Source organism: Eucyclogobius newberryi, unplaced genomic scaffold, assembly GCF_026437365.1.
Source record: "Eucyclogobius newberryi isolate DKJ021-1_F unplaced genomic scaffold, fEucNew1.0.hap1 SCAF_6, whole genome shotgun sequence".
In the NCBI taxonomy this organism is placed as follows: domain Eukaryota; kingdom Metazoa; phylum Chordata; class Actinopteri; order Gobiiformes; family Gobiidae; genus Eucyclogobius; species Eucyclogobius newberryi.
The window spans coordinates 21377750-21404575 of NW_027316278.1; the positions used below are offsets into that span (position 1 = coordinate 21377750).

A 26826-nucleotide genomic window follows, 5' to 3' on the forward strand; every position below is an offset into this window, starting at 1 on the left:
TGGTTATCTTAAGATAAGATAAGATATTCCTTTATTGTCCCACATGGGGAAATTTCATTGGTGCAACGCAGGAAGATACAGAGGTAGATACAGAAGAACAGATCACTTATAGGAAGTCTGAAAAACACTTTCAGTAGAAGATCTCCTATAAATAAAAACTCCCATAGACAAATAAATAAATAAATACATAAATACCATTACATGTGATCACGACAGTAATTGCACATGAATGTGTCACGACGGCACATAGATTGCACATGAATTTCACAGTTATTGCACATGAATTGCACATGATTAAAAGGAGCACTTTGTAACTTGTTACTGGTTATCCACCCTGCATTTAATCAATTACAGACATTTTAACTCTAAAACATGCATTCTGATTGGAAGCAGGGTCGCCTCTCTGCAGTTCTGACATGTAACTTGGCCTGGTGGCGTCACCTGCTTGTCTCCATGGAATAAGATCAGTTTAAAGCCATACGGGTAAACACGCCTGTCAAGACAATAACATCTCCAAAGAGACAAGCACGTGGCAACCCGTCCACCAGAAAAGTTATATGGCGGACCTTAAAAATCTTGACTATATGTGTTCTTACCTGGTTTCTTAGGATTTCCAGGTTCCTGAGTGTCGCAGCACCAAGTGTCATAACCTCCGATCCACTGAGAAGGCGCTGAAAATGGCTAAAACAGTAAAGAAACACATCGCTGGCGGTCATTACTGAGAAACGCATATGTAAGAATTGTTTGCTTGAACATACCAATCACTTCTAAGAACCCTCTCCAAGTTGAATTCTTTGAGGTATTGGATGAGCGGCCCCAGACAGCAGATAACTGGACTCTCTAAGGTGGCAACGCTTGAAAGAGTGCAAGAGTCTGGAGGGGACAGACAAACTACACTTGGTTATCCAGAATAATTCAAAATATTGACAGGCAATGGTTTTGATAGAAGGGTGTTTCACAGTACAAACTTATACAAAAATAATGGAGTAAAATTAGCAACACAGTGTCTTAGATGGGACCCTAACGCTAACCCTGTTTCATTAGGATTAAATACTGTTTTCACGGTCTGATACAAACATTATACTGTATGAGATTTGCTAAGAAGAAATGCAAAATAAAGTTATATCTCAAAATACCATGCACTTTATCACTATTGGAAAAAACAAATTTCTATATAGTTTGTTTATTCCATCAATAGGGATCACTTTATCTCTTATCTAACCACAATCAAAGGAGAACGGTTTAGAGAGTTTTTGCCTGAAGTTACACCCCAATAGCTTTTGTAAGTGAAATAATACATTTTGCATTTGTCAAGGTATCAGTCTAAAATATTTACTGCCATCTACTTTGGACTCACACCTTTGGCCTGGCTCTGGGTATAGAACTTGGTGACGGTGTCCATTGCAGTGGCAAACTCAAACTGAGCACTGTCTCGGGTCTCCAGCCGTGCTCGGTCATCGGCACAAGGGCTGAGGGACAGAACAGGACAGAAAATACATTATTATCTATGCACCTGTACGTGATTGAACTTCTTTTTCCTATCTCTCAGTCACATTTCTCACAAAATCCATTCATTTGCCCATTCACATGTTGGAATGGTGCTTTCAAGGACTCGCTTTGTCTGCTATCTTGTTGCTAAGGCAACCGTTGCAAACACATGGTTTTGGTCGCAGTCCTATTTTCATTCTTCTGCGCACGCACACGCACACGGGCACACACACACGGGCACACACACGGACACACACACACACACGGGCACACACACGGACACACACACGGACACACACACACGGGCACACACACACACGGACACACACGGGCACACACACGGACACACACACACGGGCACACACACACACGGACACACACGGGCACACACACGGACACACACACACGGGCACACACACACACGGACACACACACACGGACACACACACACGGACACACACACACGGACACACACACACAGGCACACACACACGGGCACACACACACACGGACACACACACACACGGGCACAGACACACACGGGCACACACACACACACACACACAGGCCTATCATACACCAAAAAGCGTGTTCACAGTCAGACCGAGAGGAACCAATAGAAATTACAACATAAAAAGATCAACAGAGTGCGTGTTGTGCCAGCTGTGTAACTACTGCCTTTAATCATTGAACTGGCCACTTTAAACACATTATGAGCATTTCCACTGTTATGTATTGATTGATACACCAGGGGGCATGGAATCAGCCTTGGGTCACATCTCAGAGGCACAAAAAAAATATCAATTGTAAATTACAAACTAGTAACAAGATGCTTAATAAACATGTTATTTAATCATTACTTAATCACCCCCAGAACCACGTTTTGAAAGTCAGGAAATTAAGCATTGAGATTGTGTGTGCCATTATATAATAAATCAGAAAATACAAAATATGTGATGCCTTTCAATTCTTAAATAAAATCGAAATGCTCAAAATTAAACAGTTTGCATTAAGTCAACAAGTTATATTGTTTTATTCCCATCGTAGTCATGGGGAAACTGACTATAACCACCTTTTTACAACTTGCCACTGAGGGACTCATTACCCACGCCTCCTGTGACATATGTGCCCCGTTGCCAGGGGCCCATCTCATCAGACCACTCCAGAGACACAGAACCGCATATACAAAAAAAAACCTGCTGGTTTATATGTTCACCTGTGTGTCATTGTCGAGTGGCTAATAAATGTAAACAAAACCCTGCACAGGCCCAAGTCTGTTTCAAGGCCAGCGACTGCCGCTTCACATCATCAAAATACCACCATATTAATTCCACCCAACCATTGTTTGTCTTCCACTGGCCCGGGTTGTGATTTATTAATTATAAATCAAATTTTATGTTCCTAGTCTTAAGTCTGCTCCTGAGTGCCACAGACACACACTTTCCGCTCATCTAACATAATCCACCTATTTCAATTTGCACAAAGCAATCAGAGCCCACTTCAGAGTAACCAACCAGAGTGAGACGTGTTGTGCAGAAGTGATGATGTTCAATGAGAGGCAAAAGATCTGAGGAATGCAAGTACAACATCCTGTCGTTGGGAAAATGTTGTGATTTATCATCTTTTCTTAATGGAAATGTGTGACAAAAATTAAAGAGCAGGACCTTTTTCACCTTTTAGTTTTTAGTAAAAGAAATGTTCTACCACAATTTGACATGCAGGTGAAACTCTACTGTGACTGTGAAGTGAATAAAGTGGGTACAATGTAGATCCAAGCACTGTTCTGATCATCAAGTTTAACAGAAGAAGAGACACACCACTTACAATGCAAATGTAATGACAAAAGATTAGGTGTCAAAAACAAGACATCTGGATTTGGATAACAGACAAACAAAAAAGGTTTTGTCATTTCAAACATCAATACTATAATTCATATACATTGTTGGAACAAATTGGAATAGCATATACTGTGTATGTGAAGATACTGACACTTACTGGCCAGACAGAGAATTACCTGGCAGTGGTGATGCTGTGAAGTAGATTGAGTGTGAGCTCTGAGAGGTCAGAGGGCACCAGGATTTCCACAGGGTTTAACTTCAGGACTCGGGCCTCCAGTTCAGAGCGAGACAAACAGTCAGAAAAACAATCCAGTAACACGTCTCCAGTGCTGGGCTGCACAGCCTGAAAACACAAAGTTCATTAGTGAAGTAGTGAATATGAATTACCACAGGTGTCTTTATTTCTCATTTGAAGGGCTTTATCTTAATTATCTCCTTCAACAAACTAAAAAGCACTTACCACAAGGCCAATAGAGAGCTGCTTGTGTTGTTTGTCCCACTTTTCACTGATGCACAGTAAGAAGCTGTGTGGAGGGTCCATGCCATCACATCCCTGAGGTATGTCTTCAAACTTACACACAGGGCTCACATCTTTAAAAGATTAGTGTGTTTTTTTGTAGGTTTGAACAAAATCCATTTTGCTATAGGTTTTAAGTAATTTAGTACTTTAGAACCAGTGAAGACCAGAGTCACATATAAGGGGTACCTTCTCCCACTAGAGTGGACTTTGTGTATAGAGCCGTTAGTTCTCGGGTGAACAGAGCATTCTTGTTGGCTCCTGAGGCTTTGATCGCAGATGTTTCTGTTTGTTTCACTACGCCAACCTAAAGAGCAAAGTAATATTCAGAAGAATGCTGTGAAACCCAAATGTTTTTACTATAGAAGATATTACCTTGTATCCAAGTGCCACAAGGCGCCTGACATGTACAAACAGGCGATGTGTAGGAATGCAGCATGTCATAAAATTATGATCAGAATAGCAGCTGATACTGAGAATCTTTGCAGCAATCTGTAAAGAGAATAGACTTTTACAAATGAGTTCATTTTAATGCAGGTTCTTCAAACTTTACACTAAAGACTTGCCTCTGCGTCCTCTCCAAAGAATCTGTACTTGTATCCACACTCGATGGCTAACAGGACATCTTGATGGCGCTGCTTTAGGTCAATCACCTGCTGCTCCAGAGGGGTATACACACTCTTTGAGCGTCCGGACGCTGATGTGCTACTTTTCCTCTCTACTCCTGGCTTGGCAAAATTAGATAAACAGGGCTGCAAAAACACAACTTATAAACACACAATTACTTTTCCTTTTATTGTCTGTTTTTATAGATATTCCTTACCAGCACAAGGCTCGCCTTACTCTCCTCTTCTGCCTCGGTTTCCTCAGTTTCACCTTTCTCTTTTTCATCACCTTGTTTTGATCCTGACGGTTGAAATGTACAAAGGCCAGTTCTATTATCCTTCTGTGTGGCATTATATACAAGATCTTCGTTGCAGGCAAAGCCTCTTAGTTTTTCCAAGGTGGATGTGCATATGCCTCCATCAGTGGTCGATAGAAAAGTCCTACCTAAAACAGACATATTAAATAAATACAAATATAACTTCTCCATGGTCCATTTTCACCAAACTGGCATACAGCAGCCTACTGTGCACTGCACCTGCATTGCTCTGAGCAGGCGTAGGTTTCCTCTCCTCTTCCACCTTTTTGAGGGGTAGTTTGGACCTGTTTGGTGGACCACCTCCTGGGACATTATTGTTACCATCAGACTGGGCAGAGGTGCGTTTGCGCTGCAGGACAGAATGAACGATCATGCACAAAGCTCGGGTTACTGCACATTACAACCACTGCTAAGTGTTCTACAAACCTTGTTTTTAAAAGATAATGGGTTTGATGCACTTTGTTTATCGTTGCACGGAGTGGTTGAAGCACTGCTGTGTGGTCCAAAATAAGCGCTGATCGTGCTCTGAGCAGTGCAGGACTTTTTCACACACTTCGGCATGTTTTATTCGACCAATTCACACAAAAACACCAAAGAGGACATAGTTTTGCAGCTACAGTAAGCCTAATGTGTTGTAAGAGAGGCAGTCAAGCTCGAGTTTAAAAATCCACGAAAAACACCCGGCGTATACAGCCCGCCATGCGTGTGTACTGCGTCATGACGTCATTACGTAACCTTAGCCACGGAACAAACGTGCGCACTATCGCCATCTTCTGCCTCGGTGCGCAGTGTGGAGCCTTTTCTCCTCTGGCATTGTTAGAAATATAAAGACTTTAGCAAAAACTATCATCAATTGTCTCTTAGTCTTTTGGGACTAGCATAAAATATACTGACTGTGATTAATGTGTGATAGGAATGATATAGGCAACATTATAATAATAGTATAACACAAGTATCATTGTCTTATTACAAGCTGTATATATTCTTTTATTATTCAAAGACTAACATAAGTAATGCCATAGATCAAGGGTTCCCAAACCTTTCAGGTCAGGACCCACAATATAATCATTCTCAGGACCCGACAGCAATGAATATTATCAAATTTTTAAGCGTTTAAAATTATTTTTTATTGTATTTATTGTTGTCGGCTATTGTGTTATCTTGCCCATTTTCACTAAAACTGTCATTTAAAAAAAGAGATAAAATACAATTTCACAATTTTAAACATTACTTGAACTGATCTTGTGACCCCGTGACCCCGGGTAGAGAACCAGTGCCATAGAGCAGTGGTTCTCAAACTGTGGTTTAGGCTACCACTTGTGAGGTACCGTGGACACACTTCCATTTTAGTGTTTCCTTTATTTACATTTTAGTACATTTGAGTACATTTTATTCACATTTTTGTTCTACCTTCTGTAATTTCTTAGTTTAAACTAATGTGGTAACGCTGTATTACTACTTAAACCCTGGTTTAGCTCTAATTTACACCTACTTTATCCATTCTTCTTCTTCTCCTTTGGGGTTTCATGGCGGCTGGTATCCAAGTGTTATATTACCGCCAGACTAGAGCTGATTTAGATGTGGTGAACTTGGAACGTATAAAGTTGCCACACAGGACATAAGCTCTAAGTGTGGAGATTCCAGAAGTACTGAGAATACCTTGGTTGTGGATAGAAAGGATTTTGTACTCTTTATGGTGGACATTATAAACTGTGCTGCTCAAACTCAAAGCAGAACTGAACGAAAGTAACTCTAGTAAGTCTAAAGAATAGAGCCTAAAGGATAAAGTCTAAAGGATGAATCGGAGCCTAAAGAATAAAGCCTAAAGAATAGAGCCTAAATAATAAAGCCTAAAGAATAAAGTCTAAAGAATAGTCTAGAGAATGAATATTAAAGTCTAAAGAAAAAATCTAAAGAATAAAGCCTAAAGAATAAATAATAAGTCTAAAGAATAAAGCCTAAAACAAGTATAAAGCCTAAAGCCTAAAGAATAAAGTCTAAAGAATAAAGTCTAAAGAATAAAGCCTAAAGAATAAAAAGAATAAAGTCTAAAGAATAAAACTTAAACAAGTATAAAGCCTAAAGCCTAAAGTCTAAAGCATAAAGTCTAGAGAATAAAGCCTAAAGAATAAAGTCTAAAGAATAAAGTCTAAAGAATAAAGCTTAAAACAAGTATAAAGCCTAAAGTCTAAAGCCTAAAGTCTAAAGAATAAAGTCTAAAGAATAAAGTCTAAAGCTTTGTTAGAAAAATGTATATAATTTTCTCCTATTATTTTACTCTTATTATACTGTGTCGTGAATTGAACTGTATTAATGATGTGTTTTTTGAGCAAAAGAGATGTGTCCAGTAACACTCAAGGTCGACCTGCCCTGAGTGCTGTGAACATCTGCAGCGGAATCACGGTTTTAGGAGTGAACGGGAAAAGGGAAGCTCCCTTTCCCTTTTCCTCATCATGTGTTTGATGTCTTTTATTTTTATCTTATGTTTCAAGTTGTCTTGGCGTTTATCCCCCCTCCCCTCAGGCTCGGGCAACTTGTTTTATGTAACTATGGGCGTGAAGAAGTTTCAATAAATGCGGTGAGAACGGCCAAAGGAGCTCAGAACGAGCAGGGATCTGACCCTGGTCGCTTATTGTGACTGAGTCGTTTATCCTTGACCGTTCTCCTCGCGAGTAAAATATATTAATCTGTCTTGTCTTCCTTTCCTTGTTTACAGTGTTTTAATTACTGTTGGGTCACCAGCTCCAACAAGCTTAAAACAAGTATAAAGGCTAAAGCCTAAAGTCTAAAGAATAAAGCCTAAAGCCTAAAGTCTAAAGCCTAAAGTCTAAAGCCTAAAGTCTAAAGAATAAAGTCTAAAGAATAAAGCCTAAAGAATAAAGCCTAAAGATAAAGTCTAAAGAATAAAGTCTAAAGAATAAAGCCTAAAGAATAAAGCCTAAAGAATAAAGCCTAAAGAATAAAGTCTAAAGAATAAAGTCTAAAGAATAAAGCCTAAAGAATAAAGCCTAAAGAATAAAGCCTAAAGAATAAAGCCTAAAGAATAAAGTCTAAAGAATAAAGCCTAAAGAATAAAGCCTAAAGAATAAAGCCTAAAGAATAAAGTCTAAAGAATAAAGTCTAAAGAATAAAGCCTAAAGAATAAAGCCTAAAGATAAAGCCTAAAGATAAAGTCTAAAGAATAAAGTCTAAAGAATAAAGCCTAAAGAATAAAGCCTAAAGAATAAAGCCTAAAGAATAAAGTCTAAAGAATAAAGCCTAAAACAAGGATAAAGCCTAAAGAATAAAGAATAAAGTCAAGGATAAAGCCTAAAGAATAAAGAATAAAATCTACAGAATAAAGCCTAAGATGTATGGCGGTAACCGCTATGAAACGCCACAGAAGATTTAGGACCTCCCCTGTCTCGGCGCTGCAGGTTGAGTTGGGGGAATTGCCGTTACGGCTCCGGAGGCTAGAACTTCTGTTGGCTTACTGGGTGAATGTGCAAGGTCATACGAGCTCTCACCCGGTGAGGGACTTTCTCAGGGTTGATGGGGGGCAGAGTGAGGCTGGCGGTATGATTTTCAGCCAGGTAGGAAATGCGAAGGCGCGGCTTGCGGGGGTTGGTGATCTGCGTGTGAGCCCGTCGGTGGCTCTGTCTGCTATAGCTCCGTGGAAGTTTGTCCCGGCTCCTGTTGATGTTAGCTTGCATGGCAAGCTTAGGAGTCGCTGGGAGGGCACCGCAGTTTGCCGTTCAAGCGCTCATCGATAAGCACTCAGGTGATGTGTTTATTTATACCGACGGGTCTAGGGATCCTGAGAGTGGGCGTACTGGCGCCGCTTATTTTGTGCCTGACCTGGGGCTAGCGGTCAAGAAGAGGTTGACAGATCGCCTTTCTGTTTTCACGTCGGAACTCATAGCGATACGGTTGGCATTGGAATGGGCGGAATCTGCTTTGCAGTGTTGCGGCATTGTGGTGGCCTGTGACAGCCTTTCGGCATTGCAAAGCATTAAATCTGGGAAATCGGATTGCAGACAGGATGTGTTGAATGGCATCTTCTGTCTGATGCTCTCCCTGTCCAGGAAGGATGTGAGGGTTTCCTTCATTTGGGTCCCTGCGCATGTGGGGGTGGATGGTAACGAAATGGCTGATACACTGGCTAAACGTTCCCTTAGGCGGCCATCAATTGATGTGGCGGTTGAGTTAAGCAAATCTGAAATCAAGCCTGTTATCAAGAGTCATGTGGTCGGCCTTTGGCAGGAATTTTGGAGCCACTGTGTTACTGGACGGCATCTCTATCACATACAGGGTAGTGTGGGTCCTTGCGGGTCTATGGGCAGGAACGCGTGGGAGGAAAGGGCCTTCGCCCGCATGAGGATTGGCCATACTGGACTCAATTGGTCACTGAGTAGGATAGGCAAACATCCGACCGGTCTGTGTGGTCACTGTCGGGTGCCAGAGACTGTCGAGCATGTGCTGATTTGCTGTGAGGCTTATGATAGGGAAAGGGCCGGGTTGGCCTTGTGGTTTCGGAATAATGGGCAGGAGTTCAATCTGCGGAACGTTCTGGCGATCCAGTCACAGGGTTTGTGTCAGGCTGTGGTTGCTTACTTATGTAGCACAGGGCTGGGTAAACGTTTATAGAGGTGGGGGGTGTTGGAGACTGAGCCGAGGATGAGGAGCAAGAGGATGTTCTAACGCGCTTTGACTTCATGGGCCTAGAAACGACAGAGTGATGGAAGAAGGACTTCTTAAAGGATAAAACGACAAAGACGTCCCATGACCTCATGGGCTTTGTAAAACAACAAAGACGTCCCATGACCTCATGGGCTTTGTACTTCCAAAGCAATGGAATAAGAATTTCTAAGGACTACGACAAAGTCTGAGAGGAGGAAGGCCTGTAGAGTGAAGCCTGAAGAGTGGAGCTGTGCGGTGGAAGCACCGAACGTCAAGGAAGGAGAGGAAGATGAAGAAGAGTCTCCCTGGAATAAAGCCGGTTGGTCTCTGAAACAACAACAACTATTCTAGTCACAAAGACATATCATGACCTCATGGGCTTTGTAACACCAAAGCAATGGAAGGAGTACTTTTACGGACTACGACAGAGTCTGAGGACTACGACAAAGTCTGAGGAATAAAGTCTGGCGGTAATGCAACACTCGGATTCCAACCGCCATAAAACAACAACAACAACAACAACTTCTATAGGATACAATGACAAAGGCATCTCATGACCTCTTGGGCTTTGTCAAAGCACTGGAGGTCAAAGCACTGGAAGAACAACTTTTAGGACTACGACAAAGTCTGGGGAATAAAGTCTGGCGGTAATGCAACACTCGGATGCCAACCGCCATAAAACAACAACAACAACAACAACAACAACAAGAATGCGCATAATAGGAGGGACAAAGTAAGTAATGTTACTAATTTAATTTTTAAACGTAACTAATGTGTAACAAATTACTTCAGCAGAACTATTCATAATTTTTTCTCTTCCCAGAATTATTCTAGGACATAAACATAATGTATTAATATATTATTATTAAGAAGTAAGATCAATTCTAAGAACCCATTTGTCTGTATTCTACTGTTTAACCTGGATTATTTGGATTTTGCTCCAAATAAACATAAAATTATAGAATGCAACTTTGCATATTGTAAAATGTAATGAAGCTTAGCTTTGCTTTGTATGGGTTAATCCCCATGTGCCTTTAACTGGATAATGGGTGTTCAGCTTATGCAGGTCACATAAAGGGAAAGAGGTGGGAACCAAATGTGGAACTGAAACTCGGTCAGAGTTCTTTGCAAACGTTCACTCTTTCCTTCCGTATTTTGTTGTTACCTACATTTCAGAATGAAGATCTGCATCGCTCTTATGCTCCTTTTAAATATTTCTATTGGTAAGAATACTTCTTCACTTCTTCCTCTTTTTCGGTTTTATGCCCGTGTATTATAGGCTCTGTGCCACTTTAACCCGGCGCGTAACGATGGAAGAACTTCAAACACAGAACGGGACGAGCAGCGCACAGTTAACCCGCTTTAACCTTTTGAAACCTAAATAACCCGCTGGAGGTAAAGGTGAGGTGACGCTGCTTACGTCGGCCTGTACTATGGTCATATGTTTCAGTGCACTTTTCTAACTTTTAAAGTGAAAAAGGGTATATTTTCAGGCTTGGGCAATGAAAAGGCAGGGCCGTAGCCAGGATTTCTATGGGGGGGTCTTTTTGTGTCAAGGTGGACCTTTTTAGTATGATGATGTAGATAACTTACATGTATACATATAATGTTTTATCACAAAAAAAAACAACAAATACACATATACAGTAATTTTACACAGAAACTTCAACAGTAGCCGGTTAAACAAATATCTGAACAAAGCTAACACTTCACGGATAATCACTTTACTTCTGTTCTGGTCTGAGCAAGGACTCTTCCAGCTCCAGTCTCCTGGGGTGTTTCCTTGCGAACACGTTCACCACATGCTCAAGGTCAAACTGGAAGGAGTAGTGTATATGCAACAAGGCCAGCGCTGAGAGACGCTCCTTGCCCATGGAGGCCCTCAAGTAATTGTTGAGCCTGCGTATGGTGCTGTTGCTGCGCGCACACTCACAAGATGTGACTGGCAGTGTGCAGGTCAGCTGCAGAAGGATGTATAGGTTGGGATAGAGGTCTACTACATTAAGAAATGTTTACCAGACCAATGTTGGGCATCTTTTTTTTCAGCACAACCTCACCTATATGATCAGTTAGTTAGTTTTTCACTTTGACATACTATTTCAACATAACTGGACCTAAACACACACAGAAAACACAAAGTCCGTCTAGAAAAAAGAAAATTTCATTGTAAAACCCTCAAACATGCTCAACCAAGCGTTTAAAAAGGTTCAAACTGAACCACAAGGTGCAAATATGAACATATAAAAGTATTCTTGTGATATATACAAGCAATAAACCACTATTTACAATAAAAAAGTAGGTAAGTCCTCGGGTGTTTTTCTATTTGTGCTACTTCTCAAAACAGTTTCTGTCCAAAATGACACAGAGCCACATCACAGGCCTTGTACTTCCATGTGAGTGATGTTCAGAAGGAACTCTAAAGGTCTAAACCAGGTCTAAACCAGGTCCAACCCAGGTCTAAACCAGGTCTAAACCAGGTCCAACCCAGGTCTAAACCAGGACTAAACCAGGACTAAACCAGGTCCAACCCAGGTCTAAACCAGGACTAAACCAGGACTAAACCAGGTCCAACCCAGGTCTAAACCAGGACTAAACCAGGACTAAACCAGGTCCAACCCAGGTCTAAACCAGGACTAAACCAGGACTAAACCAGGTCCAACCCAGGTCTAAACCAGGACTAAACCAGGACTAAACCAGGTCCAACCCAGGTCTAAACCAGGACTAAACCAGGACTAAACCAGGTCCAACCCAGGACTAAACCAGGACTAAACCAGGACTAAACCAGGACTAAACCAGCTCCAACCCAGGTCTAAACCAGGACTAAACCAGGACTAAACCAGGACTAAACCAGGTCCAACCCAGGTCTAAACCAGGACTAAACCAGGACTAAACCAGGTCCAACCCAGGTCTAAACCAGGTCCAAACCAGGTCTAAACCAGGTCTAAACCAGGTCTAAACCAGGTCTAAACCAGGTCTAAACCAGGTCCAACCCAGGTCCAACCCAGGTCTAAACCAGGACTAAACCAGGACTAAACCAGGACTAAACCAGGTCTAAACCAGATCCAACCCAGGTCCAACCCAGGTCTAAACCAGGACTAAACCAGGACTAAACCAGGACTAAACCAGGTCTAAACCAGGTCTAAACCAGGTCCAACCCAGGTCTAAACCAGGTCCAACCCAGGTCTAAACCAGGTCTAAACCAGGTCTAAACCAGGTCCAACCCAGGTCTAAACCAGGACTAAACCAGGACTAAACCAGGTCTAAACCAGGTCTAAACCAGGACTAAACCAGGACTAAACCAGGACTAAACCAGGTCTAAACCAGGTCCAACCCAGGTCTAAACCAGGTCTAAACCAGGTCCAACCCAGGTCTAAACCAGGACTAAACCAGGTCCAACCCAGGTCTAAACCAGGTCTAAACCAGGACTAAACCAGGACTAAAGCAGGTCTAAACCAGGTCCAACCCAGGTCTAAACCAGGACTAAACCAGGTACAACCCAGGTCTAAACCAGGACTAAACCAGGTCCAACCCAGGTCTAAACCAGGTCTAAACCAGGACTAAACCAGGACTAAAGCAGGTCTAAACCAGGTCCAACCCAGGTCTAAACCAGGACTAAACCAGGTACAACCCAGGTCTAAACCAGGACTAAAGCAGGTCTAAACCAGGACTAAACTTGATCAACATGAAGTGTGCCCCTCATTTTGCTTCACCACAACTACTGACAATGAAATACTTGAAATACTAAAACTCTCCAAAACTACTCAAAAACAGCATGATTCCTCTCGTTCGTTCTTCCTCTTTGACGTCGACGGCAGCCGTCTACGTCACAGTTTTCCTGCTGTGCGGTCCTAAAGCCGACCATGTTTCAAAACGCACCGGTGCGGGCGTCGACCCCGAAGGTTTAATATCTGTGGTCCCTCAAGACGGACCTTTTCGGCCCAAATGGGCGGTTCGTTCGAACCCCCCCTTGGCTACGGCCCTGAAAGGGGTACTTTTTTGGGTTTGGTCCGTGAAAAGGGGTACTTTTTCAGGGGTAAGGAGGTCAGTGAATAGGGGTGGTTTTTCAAACCTGTGTATGAGCATGGGCACTGTATAAAAGCTATAGAGTCGGCCCCCCGGGGTTTTGAAAAGTAAACTTTTATAAACTTTATTCTATACGTTTCCTGCCACGAAACATGGATTTGGTTTTATTTTAGTATTTATTGATTTGACAAGTTTTAAGATGTAGAGGTAAACAAAGTGTTGTTTCTCTCTTCATCTTCCAAAAATGTGGTGTAGCTTATATCATCCTTTTTAAGAAACCAACGTGCACGAACTCCTTTGTAAACAGGTGGTTTTAGACAGTAAATCCATATATTTGTTCCTTTTTGCACTTAAGACCGGCAGCATGTGTTTTGGGAACTCAAATTCGCCCTCTTCTTTTGCAGCTTGTGGGTTGAGATGTTATACTTGCACTCTCACCGATCCAAGATCTTGCACTGACACCACATCTTGTTCTGTCCTTTTCAACCGTTGTTTCTCCTTAAGAGTAGAAGGTGAGCAGCACATTCCTCACTCCAACACAGAACTGTTTAAGCACAAGGGTCGACATGTTTGTTTTGTTTTGCAGGTTATAGTGCCGTTACTAAGGGATGCCAGACCAGTGTTGCGTGTGTTGGAGCAGTGAAGTGCTGTGAAGGGGATCTCTGCAATGGAGCCATGCACTTCACAGGGCCGAGCTTCCTTTTGCTGTTGCTCTCATCAAGCTCCGCCCTGTTCCTCATGTAATGTTTCAATAAACAACAAGAAATATTTGACTGCCTGTTTGCATTTACAGTGGCTTGACACTGAGTGATAACAATGTATGACACTTTTCCAGTGAATGTTTCTGTATTTCAAGAAGTAAAACGTTTTAAAATAAAGAGTGTTTCACTAGCATTCGTATTTGGACTTCAACCTTTGTGTAGGAATAAAAAAAAAAAATCCACAAAATACAAAATAAAACAATAATCAACTTTGGATATCAACCAATTGAGGAAGAACCAGCGAGTAGTTTATAAAAAGGGTTTCAGAAAACTGTCTCTTGCTGTCGACTACAGTGAAGGTGTCAGTTTTGATTCTCGGCCTACGGGTGTGTTTCAAATATTTTCTGATGAAACTTCCTGCTCTGCCCCATCAGTGCATTGTGCTTGAACCTAATTCTGTCTGTATTTTTTATTTTTTTCTCCCCTACAAAACAATTAAATGCTGACTCTAAATAAATATATTGAATTATATTATATTGTCACTTTATGCGTTTAAATATTCTTGATTAAAAATGCACTATGTAACTTTTCTGCTGGAGTGTCTGCCAACGTCTCCACGGACTTGTCTTTGCTTGGAATGTTCCACAGAATAGCATTGAACTTCTCCACAGAAACAAAAAGTGAGGCCAAGTCCGAGCCAAGTAACTGGATAGATCTGTGGAGAGGCAAGCTCGTTCACAGCAAGAAAGGATGTTTTTGAAGGTGTTTTTAAAAGCAAAGAGCAGGCGAATCCTTATTGTGGAACGTCATCTACATGGACACAAGCCAATGACAAACACCTCACCATGAAAATTATATTTATAGATTGATCCATATTTTAATTAGCTCATAAACATAAAATTGTTAAGATATTTATTTGCGGTCACCATTTAATTTTGCACTAGGTTAAAATAGTTAAGTTTTAGTGTTTCTTTTTCTCACAGCCTGTGCCCTGAAGTGCTCCTCATGCACACTTCCTGACTCTAGATGCACAAAGACTGTGTAATAAGCTCTTTGATCGCTGCTTCTCCTCAAGAGGCAGAAGGTAAGAGTTAAATTATTGCATCAGTTGGATTTATTTGTGAATAGGGATGTCATGATATCGCATTGTGAGAAAAAACATCACAATTTAACGGTTATTCACAATTATTGAGACTGACTTAAAAGTGAAATATTTTATTTTCCTTATGAGATCTAACACAAACTATTCCTCAGGTTTGTGAGCGGCTTTAGAAAATTCAATTCTCTGAAAAACAAAATAAACAGCCAGATTTTAAAAAAGTTCTTCTATTTGTCTATTTTTGGGCTATATACTGTATATTGAACAAAAAATACTTAAATTTGCTTCTAAAATTTTTTGGTTCTTATGATCACCAGTGTTGGGTGCAACAGCGGTATCTCCTGCTGATCACCTCTGACGGCTTAACTCTTATGTGAGCTGATACTTACCCCAAAAGCAATGAATATATGTGATTAGACAAAATAACCTTAGGCTTCATAGATTAAAATTGTTCAATAAAATAAAAGTGGTGATAAGATTACAATATTGGGTTCAGTAATATTCATCTTCAAATGATTTTTGTCATGCTTTTCCATAAGCCATAAAGCCCACTTAAATCTACATATGAAATAACTTGTTTCAACTTTTCCACTCCAGTGTTGAAATGCATATCCTGTTGCAATAAAAAATACATTGAAGGTTTACCAGATTAATTTAATTTCAGTGTGCGACTAAAGGTAACAAAGATAATGTACAGCGTGTATTTACAACAAAGTTTGATTTGGCACAGCCAACATGAAATAGCATATTGCATTCTCTTATTTCAATATATAAGGCAGGAATGGATGGCACATGGACATATGACAAATATGAAAGTTTTACAAAAGAAACACAGAATTCAGTAGTAGTTCCCTTTTAAAAACGGTTAACACATGTAAATTATTTTTTTTAATTGAATGATCCTTGATCAAATTCATCACCATTATGTTGTAGGCACAAATCTAATATGGCTTCACTTACTACAGTTAGTATTAGTCACATGTCACCACACGAGTTATTTGGTTTTTCAGGCAACAAGTTGAATATTTTGGTCAGTCTGCCCCAGGGCAGCTGTGGCTACAATAGTAGCTTACCGCCACTGAGTGTGGAGTGAATGAAATGCACTTTAAAGTGCTTTGGGTGTCATGAATGTAAATTCAATGAATTATTATTAATTGGGTGGCAGAATCCAATTAATAACTGGCACAAGGGAATGAAAATGGCAAACAATCGGCCAGAAAACTAAACTAAAAGAAAAAAAGAATTTAAAAGTTAATGTTTATAATTGTATAATTGCATTCCATTTGCATGTGCAAACATTAAGGGCAAGTTTAGACTGAATGTCTTAAATGGACCCATGTCTGTGCAATCTTCAGTGGACCCATGTAAAGTAGGCCACCTCATCTAGATCCACAGGATAGTCCGTGAGGTAAACGGGGCCTTTATCAAAATGCTCACCCTTGTAGCTTCGCCACCTTCCAGCTGGCAGGTAGATGTCCCTTTCCTGTTTTCCTGGCTCTAGCACTGGGGCCACCATTAAATCATCTCCAATCAGAAACTGTGAATCAATCTTGTAGGCAGCTTCATCATCGTTGGCAATCCACCACAAAGGCCTTATAATGGGGTCTCCCGTGTCGAGCACCTCCCCTGCCAGTTCCAGGACCCTCGGGGCCACCAGTGTCTCATGGAGCTGGGTGAACTTTTGGGCTATTTCCACAACCTGCAAAATGTGTATCTCTATCAGCCATCCTGTGTATGCAAATGTAAATAAGCTTCACACATTTCACTTGATAAAAAAAAAAATAGAAGGTTTGCAGTAAGTATGGTGTTTATTATTATCAAAACTTTCACAACTCTGCTTTTGAGTGTATTCAGCCCATGATAATACTGACCACACAGTTCCTATCGAAGGCCGTTTACCATTCATTTGAAAAAGATCATTTTGGTTTAGTTTACAGTAAGTTTCACAAAATGACAGTACAGGCTCCTGCACAGTTGGCGTAATATTTAGTGGGTGGATCCCTCATTATCAAACAGGGGGGAGGGGCCTGAGCACAGCACAGCCCAAGACCATAGAGGACACGCCTACTCACCAGAGCACATACTTTCTGGTTTGGAGCAAAGTGATCCCAGCGGCACCACATGACCTGGATTTACAGGCTTGTGGTTTAGGTAAATTGAATTAACCCTAGATCCATGTATTTGTTTAAGGGAATTGTATCTAAGATTTTCATCAATTTTACATTCTGCAGTGTTGTCCAGTGGTCGAGTGGTTAAAGCACAGCACATGTACGCCAGGCTCCTAGTGCAGCCAGCCGCAGTGTTGTGTGTTCGAATCCCAACTCTAACAATTGACTGCATGTCCTCCCTTCTCTCTAATCCCCCATTTCACACCATATTTCCTGTCTAATAAAGCCTAATGGCCCAAAATCTGTAATATTACACTGTGCCCCTTCAAACGGCAAATATAAAAGTGCAAAAACATTTAATTAAAACCACACAAGATTAGAATTATTATAGAACCATAACCAAAATTGTAATAAATTGATTCTAATACTAAAGTTGTGAAGCCTTTTTTACTAAAGAGACTCACCGTTTTGTCATATTCCCAGGGTGGAATAGAAAATTGCATAGCTGGCATGAAAGCAGAGAGTTCCAACCATCTGATGAAGAGTTCTCGGTCGGGGAGACCACGATTGGCACCTGCAATAAGAAAAGAAACTCCCAGGTTCAAGGAAATGTAATATGTTGCGTATGAAGTCGTGACATTCACACACAGCTGCGGTAAATATTGAGAAGAAGTTATTTTCATGATTGCCGATATTTTTGGAAGTGTTGAGATCAAATACACTCCAATATGCAACATGATAAAACATAAACGTAATAAAAACATATACTAATAACAACTAATAATAGGAATTGTATACATGCCTGCAGTGCGATTAGGGTAGGCATTTCCTCCGATCATATCAGGCAGCACAAACTGATACCCGAGGATGCTGATGGTTAAAACAGTGGGAATGATGGACTTCAGCCCCAGCTCGTAGCCCCACACCGAATCTCTGTCAATGATTCTGAAGAAGCAGGATAAGTTCTGACTCTGGTAGCCCACTCGCAGCTCTGCACGCTCCCTGAAGGGTAAGGCCATCTCGCCATAGCGCCGGCTAAAGGTTGAGGGGTCAGACAGTCGGACCAGCGTGCTGAACTGGCGTGGAAGATAACTTGTCTCCCCAGCATCAAACTTAAAGGAGACTATGTCATAGCGATTTTTAAGCGTACGAAGGTGTGAGGAGTACCACTCACGGGTTTCTGGGTTAGTAAAGTCCAAAATTCCTCCAATGCCGTTCCACCATCGAACCAGGGCAGGAAGTTCCCCTCCAGGCTCACGTACGAATAACCCTTTCTCCACAGCAGTGCCAAAATTGATAGAATCGTAATTGATAAAAGGGTGAGTCCACAATGACACCTTAAACCCGTCTTTTCGGAGTTTCTCAAACATACCAGTGGCATTAGGAAACTTATGTGGGTCAAAGTCAAACTCGCCATAATCGGCTGTGTAACGATCGTCAAGCTCCAGATGTGAAGATGCAAATCCATGTTTGGAGATGTCCGAGGCAAAGTGAAGAAGTTTCTCTTGAGTGATGGCAGACTTGTGGAGCGCCCACGTGGACCACACTGGGTGCTTGAACACTTCAGGAGATGGGACCTTAATGGGTTTTGGAAAGTACCGACGTACCTGTTGATTTTATTGGGGATAAAATAAAGAACAAAATCAATTTAATATAGGAAATTCCATACAATATAATTATAGGATAGAAGAATATTAGCTAAAGATAAAACTGTCAATCTTATGGTTCAGAAACACTGGCCTAGTATTCTAAACGGATTTAGTATATATGAATAAGCAATTATAGCACAATTTGTGTTTGTAATTTTAGAGAAGAATTCAAAATGCATTTCTTGTTATTAGTGAAATAAAACTTTATCACTGGTGCACTGTCTGCATTAAACAACCTTTCGTTTCCACAATATTCTAGTTTTAAAAGGCTCTACATACTAAAAGTATGTATATATTCTGATCATGCTTTTCACTCACCATAATTTTGTGAATAGAGGTGACATCGGAGCCCACACACACTCTGTAGCTGAGCTCCGGCACAGCCTGCTGCCCCTCTGCTGGTCGAAACGGAGAGTCCAGGTATCGCGCCTGAAACCGCAGGGTTCTGTCCCGCTCGGACCAGCCCAAATGAAACGGCACTGAATCGTTGATCTTGATGGCCGTTGCATTTGACGAAAGCCAGTAACGTTCCAAAATCCCTCCAAAAGAATTTCTCTTTGAGTACACGTCACTGGTGATGAAGGGCCGGGGTTCCTCCTCTCCATGGATCTTTAAAGGCCAGTGTTGTGTCGCCAGCTCTGCCCCTCCGTACCAATGGGAGGCATTACAGCCCATTGCATGTTCGACCAGTGCTTTATCTTTCTGCTCCTCCCAGCGCACGCGGTAGCACATCACAGTGTCTTTGGGCCGAATGGTCTCGACGAAAAAGTTCAGCTGTCCAGAGTTTGAACGAGTGCACCTCAGAATATTTTTCTCTTTTGAGCATGAATCCAAATCCAGAGACCCAGACCTGGGAATTTTGGGGCAAAAAGACAAAGTAAAGTACTGTTTCATGACATTGTTCTCACCTGGTTGCTTAGGCTGCTGTGATGTATACTGTCTTTTTTAGTTTCGCTCATCTGATAAAGAGCAGGGCTAAATATATCCTCCATATGGGTCAGTGTCCATTTGCTCTAGAGTCACATGAGTGCTTCACACACTGTAAACACGGGCAGCTTATTATCACAATGATCACTAGGAGTGAAAAACAAATGTCCCATACCTGAATGCCATAGTGAAGATGACAGCTCCCGCTTGGTTACGGATGATGAAGCCATCTTTTTTCAGATCCAGCAGATCAATGTTCAGCAGCTGGGCTTTTCGCAGAGATGCCGAGTAGTAACACCAGGCCACCACAGCCGCCAGCACCAACACGCAGCCCAACAGCCCGGCCAGGACCATCGGCCTGCCTTCATAGCCATTCTTTTTTTTCAGAGGTGACCCATCAGGCCTACCATCCAAATGCTGCTCACCGGGGGCCACTGGGACGATCTGATACATGCTGCAGACCACTTGAATTTTAGATATTCACAATGAGTTCTTCTTGTCATAAATCATGAGACTTTGTTTAGAACTTTGCATTATTTCATTTTCCAGACCTAAAACGTAATAGAAGAAGAAAAATATTAACAAAGGTTCACACAATAATGTAAACTATATTTACTTCAAGCCTCTTGAGTATAACCTAGTGTTAGTACATTAAGCTGTGCCTGAAGTCTGTAGCAGTCTGTTCAGTAGTACTCAGCACTGAGGGAGACAGCAAAGGCTATAATATAGTTAATAGCAGGTGTAATGGCTCCACCAACCCTGACGATAACAGCCAATAAGACCATAAAAACAGGTTCTGATAGAGGACAGGGCCAATGGCATGTGCATTAGGCAGCCAGAATTACACTCATTACAAGAAAGTGCAATTATATGATACAATAACATCAGAAACATTGATAATAACAAATAATGCCATAATAATACTGCCAATTCTAAGTCTGCAGCCACAGAGTGAGAGCCAGTACGACCATAGACTCCCACAGAAGTACAATAGTAGCAACCAGATAGTGTACGACACCTCTTTATTTATCAGAGCAATGACTAAACTCCAGCTGAACTGACATGGGCAAAAAACAAGTCGATCTGTGTCTAATCAATGTGTGGCAGTGGGACATGCAGTGGGACATGCAGAGGACTGTCACTATTGTCCTTTCAGTCGCCTGCTCCCTCTCAAACCAGTCTGACCAGTTCCCCTCGCGGTTAATGACCCAAACTGCGCACATTGTTACGGCAAAACAAATAGTTCTCGTATAACTGGAAAGCGCTGAACATTTCTTTCATGGTAAACGCGAGGTCTTCTTACCCACTACCGCAGTCGGCGCCTGACTTTAGTTTCTTCCTGCGCACCACTGCCAGGCACGAGCCACTGCGCAGACTCAGAGGACAAAGTTTCTTGTCCAGAGTTGAACCTTTAACCTGATTGGTGTTTGAGTAAAGCGAGGGTTGCCGGGATATGTAGTTTGACAGCCCCGTTGTTGACAAGCAGTTTACCCAGACTGCAAATATCGCGGTCTTTAATCTGACATTTACAAGGAATGTTGTCTAATCTGGTGGAACCCGCACGAGGGAAGTTACAAAGAGAAGTGGAGGAGTTTAGTCTGTATTTTGTCTGACATGAGCGAACATTATCAACAAAATTATTATTATATATGATTATGATTATGATTATTATTATCAAAATTCATCACAAGGGGCTACTTGGTTAGAAAACACGGTTTAGCTTAAGTGATGCTCTTTTTGTGCATATGACAGTCATATTTTTATGATTATTACTTTGGTGGGATAGTGATATGGTTTTTATTATTGTTTTACATCAGTTAAGTTGCAATTTGTGAAAAGAAAGAAAATTTGAATATTAAAGGAAGAGATGTTGAGTTCTAAAATTACCTCAACACGTGATATTTTAGTAGATCAATGCTCTTCTTCACATGAGATAAGACATTTTCTCCTGTAAGAACTTTAAACACAATTAAAACGTGAAAGAGCTGCTACAGCCTAATGATAAAGATCTACAACTCTGCCTGACTCCATCTGCAGGTGGATCACTGACTTCCTGACGGATCGGAGGCAGTGCGTGTGGCTGGGCAAGAATGTCTCTGACACCATCAGCACAGGAGCTCCACAGGGCTGTGTACTTTCTCCCCTGCTCTTCTCTGTGTGCACAAACTGCTGCACCTCCAGCCACGACTCCATAAAACTGATCAAGTTTGCGGACGACACCACCCTCATCGGGCTCATCTCGGACAGGGATGAGTCTGTCTACAGGACGGAGGTGGACTAGCTGGTGGAGATGATCATGGACTTCAGGAAAACCAATGGCAATAAATGTTTTCTGATTCTTATTCTGATTCGACTGCAAAAAAATTACTTTGTAGCTGACATCTAAGAGGAAAATCAAGTAAATTGCAAAAGTAGATAAACAACGGGAACACTGCAGCTATGCTAACATTTATCACTGACTGATGTTTCTGAGAGTCTGAGTTTTAGATCCATGGTGTGTGTGTGTGGAGAGTTGAAGTGTCCTTTATCACCCCCTGTCATCAAACAAACTGGCCCAGTTCGGCACAGTCGGAGCAACAATGACTATTCCTTCCATTGACAATTAATAGGCCAAAAAAAGCCAAAGAAACACAATTTTATCAGTTGTTCTGTCCATTCTTTCTCTCAGTTGGAACATTGAGTGTGATAGCGGCAGTTACCATGGTGACATAGTAGTATTATCTGTGATTTTTCCTAATAATTAATTGTGTACAGTGTGTTAACGCAGGATTTCAGTAAGGACTTACCTAACCACACACACACACGAATGGTGCAATCTCCTTTTCCTCTACTAGGGGACAGCAACAGTCTAAACCGGACCCATTATGTTTGTGCTGCTACTGGTGGTCTTTGCTACCCCTGGAGTGAGGCCCTGTCTTCAGTGTGAGCGCACCGTGAAGCTGCTGCATGCCCTGTCCTGTCTCAAACAGACTGAGCTGCAAAAGATTGAATTGTGAGCAATTGTTAAAGAATAACAAGAGTCATTGTTTTGATTTGTTTACACAACTGCAGTAATAATTGCTTGGTAGACTCATACCATAGTTATAAAGTTTATAACGGGAAATATGATTGTTAACTTTGGGATTGCTTGATTTTCAGACTTCACAATTCTCTACAGCAGAGCTTCTCAAACTTTATTATTTATGTATTTACTAATGCATAAATAATAAAGTGGATGTGATCAAAGCGGAAAGGAATCACATGCAAACACATCCTTTTTGCATATGCTTTATGTTGTCACATGACCAGTCAGTAGCAGAGCAAGTTCAAAAGTGAACATTCAACAAACTACAACGACAACAGTTTGGATATTACGACAACATAGAGGAACGCCTCGGTCCGTATGATGGGGAAGAAGAAGAGGAAGCGTGACCTGGTCGGTGACGATATGAACAGCGGGGAGGACTCCCCTGGAGCCACTGATCCTGTGCAGCGTAGGGCGTCTTCTTGCTCGTCTATGGAGGGCTCTCTCAGTGAGGAGCAGGGCGGGGGGGTTGCAGATGTCGGGGATGTGAGTTCAGAGTGTAAGGTGTTCATAAAGCTCGCGCAGGATAATGCGTCCTTTAAGGGGTGGGATCCGATGGCGTTGACAAGGAGCCTGACTGTAGCTGTGGGAGTGGTCAAGCATGCGAGTGTCCTTAGGGATGGCTCGCTGCTGGTTGTGTGCAAGGACGTGGCTCAGCAAAGGAAGGCGATTGAAGCTAAGTGTCTGGGGGGAAGGACATTCTTGTGTCTGATGCTGTAAGAGGCACGGTCAGGGGAGTTATAGTAGGCGTCCCTACGACGACATCTGTGGATGACATAAAGGAGAATTTGACTGGAGCTAAGGTGGTGGATGCTAGGCGGTTGAAGATGACCCGGGATGGGGTAAGGTGTGACAGCCTGTCGATAATGATTAGATTTGAAGGTGGGATCCTGCCTCGTGTGGTGTGCGTTGGGTACATGCGCTATGGCGTACGCCCATATGTTCTGCCGCCCCTGCGTTGCTTCAAGTGCCAGCGCTTTGGGCATATTGCAGCGGTCTGTAGAGGGAAGCAGAAGTGTGGTAAATGTGCAGGAGACCACGAGTATGGGAAGTGTGACGACGGAGCAAAACTCAAGTGCTGTAACTGTGGGGGAGAGCATAGCTCTGCCTACGGGGGATGCGTGTTCAGCAAGAGGGCTGCGGAGGTGCAAAAAGTTAGAGCCTCTCAAGGCATATCCTACGCGGATGCGGTCAAGAAGGTGTCTGGTAGTCAGGTGACGGTGGATGCAGTGGGGGCTGCCAGTGCTGCTGGTGTCCTAGGCGACAGGGGAGGGGGCAGCGTTGCCCGCAGCCAGGGGGAGGTCCCCACTGGGATGCCCGTGAGTGTGGCTTCCACGGGCAGAGGCCCTGTGGGTGCGGAGGATGTACTGGTTGTGAAGAGGAAAGATTTCTTCCTCTTTATAGTGGAAGTGATTAACTGTACTGGGCAAACCAAGAAGAGATCCGAAAAGACTAAGATCATCGCTAAGGCTGCAGGGAAGTACTTTGGAGCTGGGGGCCCCGAGTGGACGGAGATAGAGGATGCGCTGCGGGAGGGCGCCCTGCCCCATTCTGGCAGTGGGAGTGGGGGGGCTCCCGATGCGCCGTCAGGTTCCGGGGGCTCATAATGGCGGTGGTTGTCTTGCAATGGAATGCGCGTAGTCTTCGTGCTAATGGCCAGGAATTTAAGCATTTTGTCTCTACCTTGTTGAACAAGCCTCACGTTATGTGCGTGCAGGAGACTTGGTTACGACCTAGGTGGGGTTTTGGGATACAAGGGTATGTGTGTGTTAGGAATGATAGGGAGCAGGGTAGAGGCGGAGGTGTGGCTGTGTTTGTCCGAGATGACCTAAATTACGTTGTTGTCAGTGTGAGTAAAGCGCCGGAGGCCCTGGCGGTGAGGGTCTGGCTGGGTGGTGAAGCTGTTACTGTGGTTAACCTTTATAATCCGTGTGGTGAGTTAACGCTAGAGTCCTTACATAGTATCGGTAAGGATGTTCGGGGAAAGGCCGTGTGGTGTGGGGATTTTAATGCGCATAGCGCTTTGTGGGGCGGTAGTGGTACCGATAGGTATGGGCAGGTGGTAGAGGGTTTTATCAATCAAAGGGAGTTGGTTTGTCTGAATGATGGGGGTGGGACCCGCTATGATATGGGGACCGGTGCGGAAAGTGCAATAGATCTTACACTTGTGTCCAAGGAGTTAGCTGGTGTTTGTAGTTGGGAGGTTCTTGGTAATCTTTCTTTTGGTAGCGATCACTATCTAGTCCGCACCGTGATTGGCTTTGGGAGCTGTGTGGTCAGGGGGACGAGGATCCAGAGGTGGCAGTTGGCAAGGGCGAACTGGGGGGCTTTCCTGAGGAAAGCTGATGATGGTTCTAGGGTTCTGCAGGAAGGAGGATTGACTCAGGTGGATGATCTCAATAGTGCAATTGTCTCGCTCATCACGCAGTCAGCGGTAGGCACGATTCCTAAGAGTGGTGGTAGTGGACATAGGAAGCGGGTGCCGTGGTGGACTGAAGCATGTGGTCATGCTGTTAGGGCGAGAAATGCGGCGTTTCGCCGGCTAAGGGTTGCCCACACTGAGGGTGCCCTCATTGACTACAAGAGGGCCCGCGCTGTTGTGCGGAAAACTGTGAGAACGGCCAAGAGTGCCTATTGGAGGCGGTATTGTTCCAAAATTGGGAGAGAAACGCGTCTCGGGGATGTTTGGGGGATGATTAAGCGGATGCATGGGGTTGAGCGCCGTCGTGGGACCCCGGTCCTAATACTGAATGGTGTTGAAGCAGTCAGCGACGTTGACAAAGCTGAACTGTTGGCCAGCACCTTTGTGTCGGTGCACAGCTCTGACAATCTCTCACCTGCGGAAAGGCACTACAGGGAGAGTACTTTGGCCCAGAATTCTGAGCTGATTGGGCACCAGCCTTCGACTCAAGATGACCTTGACCTTCCGTTTAGTTTGTTTGAGCTAAGGAGAGCACTTTCTAAGGCGAAACAGACAGCCCCGGGTAAAGATGAGGTGTGCTATGACATGCTCTCTCATTTGACTGATGACACGCTTGGGCTAGTCCTGGGTCTTTTCAACCGTGTTTGGGATTCAGGTTGTGTTCCATCTGCGTGGAAACAGTCTACGGTGGTGCCGGTTCTGAAGCCGGGTAGGCCAGCGTCTGACCCTTCAAGTTATAGGCCGATTGCCTTGACGTCGCAGCTCGGGAAAACGATGGAGCGCATGGTTACCGAGCGGTTGGATTACTTCTTGGAGAGTCAGGGTTTGCTTCCCGCGCACCAGAGTGGTTTCCGTAGGGGCAGGAACACCATGGATTCCGTGTTGTGTTTGGAATCTGATATCCAGCTGGCCAGGGCTCAGAAAGAAAAGGTTATTGCGGTGCTCTTTGATGTGGAGAAGGCGTACGATATGGTTTGGAAGGATGGGCTCCTCATTAAGCTGCGGAAGTGTGGTGTGAAGGGTAAACTGTTTAACTGGGTCCGGAGCTTTCTGTCTGGCCGGCGTATCCAAACCAGAGTGGGCGCTGCTTACTCTGGGGTCTATGGGGTGGAGAATGGGATCCCGCAGGGGAGTGTGTGTAGCCCTATCTTGTTCAATGTTATGATTAAGGACATCTTTGACGACGTGGATGGGTCTGTTGGGAGGAGCCTTTATGCTGACGATGGCGCTCTATGGGTGAGAGGGAGGAATCTCCGGTTTTACGAGGCGAAACTGCAAAGGGCAATACAGCAGGTGGAGCAGTGGACCCTGAAGTGGGGGTTTAAACTGTCCGTACGGAAGTCTCAAGTGATCTGTTTCTTCAATGGACATAGGGACGTCTCCCTTCGACTGCATGGGCAGGTGCTCGA

The 26826-nt window shown here is 43.1% G+C and overlaps 2 protein-coding genes across 3 annotated transcripts in view; both read right to left on the reverse strand.

Annotated features, from left to right (window-relative positions):
- Positions 1 to 5403, reverse strand: part of msh3 (mutS homolog 3 (E. coli)) — a 29577-nt gene extending 24174 nt beyond the window's left edge. Inside the window, exons 1-11 of one of the 2 annotated variants that reach the window (XM_072433328.1) lie at positions 5192 to 5403; positions 4985 to 5114; positions 4667 to 4749; positions 4410 to 4595; positions 4219 to 4335; positions 4033 to 4150; positions 3787 to 3917; positions 3503 to 3669; positions 1360 to 1469; positions 759 to 873; positions 597 to 681 (exon numbers count right to left, since the gene is read on the reverse strand). In XM_072433328.1, coding sequence (XP_072289429.1) covers positions 597 to 681; positions 759 to 873; positions 1360 to 1469; positions 3503 to 3669; positions 3787 to 3917; positions 4033 to 4150; positions 4219 to 4335; positions 4410 to 4595; positions 4667 to 4749; positions 4985 to 5114; positions 5192 to 5326 — 1377 coding nt within the window. In that variant the 5' untranslated portion in view covers positions 5327 to 5403. Of the gene's footprint in view, positions 1 to 596; positions 682 to 758; positions 874 to 1359; positions 1470 to 3502; positions 3670 to 3786; positions 3918 to 4032; positions 4151 to 4218; positions 4336 to 4409; positions 4596 to 4666; positions 4894 to 4984; positions 5115 to 5191 lie in introns of both variants that reach the window. The other variant, XM_072433326.1, reaches the window with a different exon arrangement.
- Positions 5404 to 15880: 10477 nt separating this feature from the next.
- Positions 15881 to 21289, reverse strand: LOC140346621 (myogenesis-regulating glycosidase-like). The gene is made up of 6 exons (XM_072432767.1): positions 21235 to 21289; positions 20107 to 20482; positions 19323 to 19854; positions 18134 to 18962; positions 17820 to 17929; positions 15881 to 16946 (listed from the first exon to the last, which is right to left on the reverse strand). Exons 2-6 carry the CDS (start codon positions 20382 to 20384, stop codon positions 16599 to 16601), a joined length of 2097 nt encoding a protein of 698 aa, XP_072288868.1. The 5' UTR covers positions 20385 to 20482; positions 21235 to 21289; the 3' UTR covers positions 15881 to 16598.
- Between the last annotated feature and the right edge of the window lie 5537 nt (positions 21290 to 26826).